General features: G+C 33.7%; 1 protein-coding gene across 4 annotated transcripts in view; it reads left to right on the top strand.

Annotated features, from left to right (window-relative positions):
• The first annotated feature begins 806 nt into the window (after positions 1–806).
• The window catches only part of LOC108752580 (LIM domain kinase 1), a 6,791-nt gene continuing 3,901 nt past the window's right edge, over positions 807–3,696 (top strand). Inside the window, exons 1-4 of one of the 4 annotated variants that reach the window (XM_018493498.1) lie at positions 807–872; positions 2,030–2,141; positions 2,260–2,700; positions 3,002–3,094. In XM_018493498.1, coding sequence (XP_018349000.1) covers positions 851–872; positions 2,030–2,141; positions 2,260–2,700; positions 3,002–3,094 — 668 coding nt within the window. In that variant the 5' untranslated portion in view covers positions 807–850. Of the gene's footprint in view, positions 873–898; positions 1,031–1,545; positions 1,846–2,029; positions 2,142–2,259; positions 2,701–3,001; positions 3,095–3,696 lie in introns of those variants that run through there. The other 3 variants (XM_018493497.1, XM_018493499.1, XM_018493500.1) reach the window with 3 other exon arrangements.

The following is a 3,696-nucleotide window of genomic DNA, read 5'->3' as shown; positions in this document are numbered from 1 at the left end:
ACAACTTTCGATACATATATGTGATATACATTTGTATATTTTACGTATATTATAGACTATAGAGACATATCTTTGCAATTTAATTATTAATTTTTTAATAATGTTTACATAAATATCCTACACAGCTTATTAAAAATTATCCTTTGTTTCGGGAAGAATTTAATTATATTTATTTTTATATATTATTAACTTGACAATTACAGCTATAGCTTATTTTGTTTTTTGTTGTACAAAATTTATTTTCAAGTAGATATATGGAATATTTATTAATTAACAAAGCAAAAGGAGTTTTTGGTATATTTTACAAAATCGATTTTATCGGTTATAAGTACTATTTTAATGAAAATTTTCCTTTTTACTAATTAAACTAACTATGAATAACTCTATTCAAAAAAAGTACTTTCAGAGGCTTCATGAGCATACTCTGATCAAGCTAAGAGTAAAGCGGGAAGCAGATTCTTATATAACGCATAACACATGAGACATAAGAAATTGAACCAATCAGAGTTCTTTATTTCATAAAAAAGAAGGAAACGAAGGACTTCAATTGATACATTTTCTTATGCATTACGTGTTATGCGTTATGCAAATCTGTACTCCCCGCTTTAAATCTTACGTCTTAAGTTTTTTTTATATGCGATGGCCTTAATTTTTTCTACTGAGAACGCAGCCATTCGTAAACGGCCGCCACTAAAGCTTCCTGATTTGACCGTTTCACGCAGCGTGTCGCTGAGAATGCAATTCGAATCACAGTTTGAGTTTACGCGACTTCCGCGCCCAGTGGACAAGCAGATGACAGAGGAGTGGGAGTGTGTCAATCTGTCAATCGTGCGTGCTGGTGCGTGCCGTGATGGATGAAGTCACGACGAGCGGTAGGTTTCTTCTTGATGGCAAGAAAATTGCGTTGTCAGTCGTGACATCGCGACCGGATTGCGCGACGTTCATCAACGATTACGTGGACATCGCGACGACGATGGCTCGCCGCTCATGCGACGTGCTGTTGACGGAACGTCGACGCTGAACACATCGCGTGGGCGTCCTATCTTCCGCGCGCGCGCGCGCGCGCGTGTGTGTGTGTGTGTGTGTGTGTATCCCCCCCTTCTCTCTCAGTCTTTATCTTTTCTCCCGTTGCCCACACTCTAACATTAATAATATATTCATTCGTATCGTGTGTTCCATCGCGTTATATTCTTTCGCGACGGATTCCATCTCCACGATATGCGGTGTCGCGCGAACCGTAATACGGGGTCTACAATAGAAAGAAGTCGTAGAGTCTTTAGTCGTAGAAAATTAACTAATCACACTCGAATATGAGAAAAATAATCGAATATGATTGGTCAATCTTCTGCAACTTAAGTCTATTCTACAAAGTGCTCTTTGTTTCCTGTTTTGTTACCTTTTGCTTTTTCCTCCATTTTATCGACAATTGTATTTCTTGTTATATTTTTTGTTTCTTTCGAAGTTTGTTAACTTTTATCTCGGGCGTTATAAAACAAAAAACCGGATAAGAAGCAGAAAGACAAGATATGAAAAATAGCAAAAAACAAGAAACAGGAAACAAAAAGCACATTGTAGAACAGGCTTTAAGATCCTACGACCGCTATACGACTTCTCTTTTGTAGACCCCCCCGCATACGTCTGCGTCGTTCACCAATCTCTGCTTCTGTCGTCAGTGGAGTCAGCTGCTCGCTTACTTGTTCAATAGTCGATGTCAACCATGATTCACGTTTTCTTCTTGAGACACATCCCTCGGGCTCGCCTCTTTTTTGTTTACTTAGAATTATGCATCCGTCGGTTGATGTACGCTTGCAAAAGACATTGTTGTGTATGAATGCGTAATGTTTGGTATGATTACAAGAATGTAAATTTCAACAAATATTGATGCGATATAAAATAATAATTTCTTGCTACAATTTCAATTATTTTCGTACATAATACTTTATACTATATTCAGTAATAATTAAAGAATCAAGATTGTTATTTATAAACTGTACTGTATGACTGTATATTTATAATCATAATTTTCTAGATCCAGCAGGTGGAGAAAGTAGAGGAACGTTAATATGTGCCGGCTGTCTCAACGCTATCGAGGACGAATTTATACAGGCATTGAATCAAGAATGGCACATTGATTGTTTTCGGTAAAAATGCTAGTATATGTTTTGAAAAAATAATATGTTTATTATGAAACATTGTGAAGTAAATTATTAATTATATTATATTTTTATATATGGAAGAATAAGAATAAGAATCTTTCAGATGTTCTGCGTGCGACATTGGCTTATCCTCCTGGTACTTTGAGAAAGATGGCTTGCTATTTTGTAAAGATGATTACTGGGCCGCTTATGGTGAAGCATGTCAAGACTGTGGTCAGATCATCACAGGCCCCGTCATGCTGGCGGGTGATCACAAGTTTCATCCAGAATGTTTTGCCTGTACTTCATGTGGTGCTTTTATCGGAGATGGTGAGAGTTATGCTCTCGTCGAACGGTCCAAATTATACTGTGGGATTTGTTATAAGCGACAAATGCAACCGCTCAACAGGGCAGCAAACTATCCTTTTGCCAGAAAACCACATAGCATTAGATTGGTCGAAATACCTCCCAGCACGACAGATCCTGATAAGCAAAGAGGAATTAAACTCACATTAGACACAGTTCCCAGTCCCCGCAGTTGTGGTGCTTTATTACGTATTTCAGAGTATGTATAATAATGTATTTTATTAAATCTTGTATTACATATCCTATCTTTAAATTATAATATTTTATTTATATACCTACATAAACGAGGTTTCTTGAAACCAGATTTATGTATGTAAATGATAATTTTGATAAAAGTAGAATATTTGGATCTTTTTATTCCTCAGAATTATATATCTAAGATAGTTGCTTTTTAAAAATATTTAACAGTGCATGATAGTCTTGATGATTATTTAAGAGAATTGGTGTAAATGTATATTAGCCTCTAATAATTTAACACTAATAATTTAACTAAAATGCAGGTTAATGAGAAATATTCGTGGAAAGATCAGTAAGCTGCTAGCCTCTGTGATGGAGGTTCTATTTAGGCTATGCTGCCACTTCTCTAATCATAGGTATTGCATAACAAATCAATAATATGCACTACATATTGCTAACTCTACAGACTGTGCTCCCATCGTAGTAGTATTATGTTAATTGCACGTGAAAATGTATAACATAAGTTCGTGCAATTTTCTATAATTTGTGTACATGTAATTGTAATTTTAATATATATTTTATAACATATTTTGAATATATATTTTAATATATATATATTTTTTTATTAGATATTATAAATTATATATCGTTCTCTTTTATCAAGTGCATGTTCATTGTAGTTCATAAAAAAAATACAGTTTGTGTTATCAGAATTATCTTAAATAAATGTTAAAGTATTGCAAGTGTTAACTGCTTTTATATCATCTTTTAATCATTTAATGGACTGGTGCAAGTTATTTTATGATTTCATTATGAACAAATGGGTTAATATGATATTATTTTTAAATATTGTACCTTGTTGCTGTTTTATAGTTCCCGATAAATATATTTTATTTTATGTAATAAATTTATATGAGAATATAAAGTTTGAAATAATATTATGTGTAAAAAATTGAATAAATGTGATTAAGAAATGCCTTAAGTTGTATTCTCATTTGTAAAATACTTTTTGATAATT

Source organism: Trachymyrmex septentrionalis, unplaced genomic scaffold (assembly GCF_001594115.1).
Source record: "Trachymyrmex septentrionalis isolate Tsep2-gDNA-1 unplaced genomic scaffold, Tsep1.0 scaffold60, whole genome shotgun sequence".
Lineage (NCBI taxonomy): Eukaryota > Metazoa > Arthropoda > Insecta > Hymenoptera > Formicidae > Trachymyrmex > Trachymyrmex septentrionalis.
The sequence above is the reverse complement of the archived record's forward strand: the minus strand, read 5'-3'. Positions and strand labels throughout refer to the sequence as shown.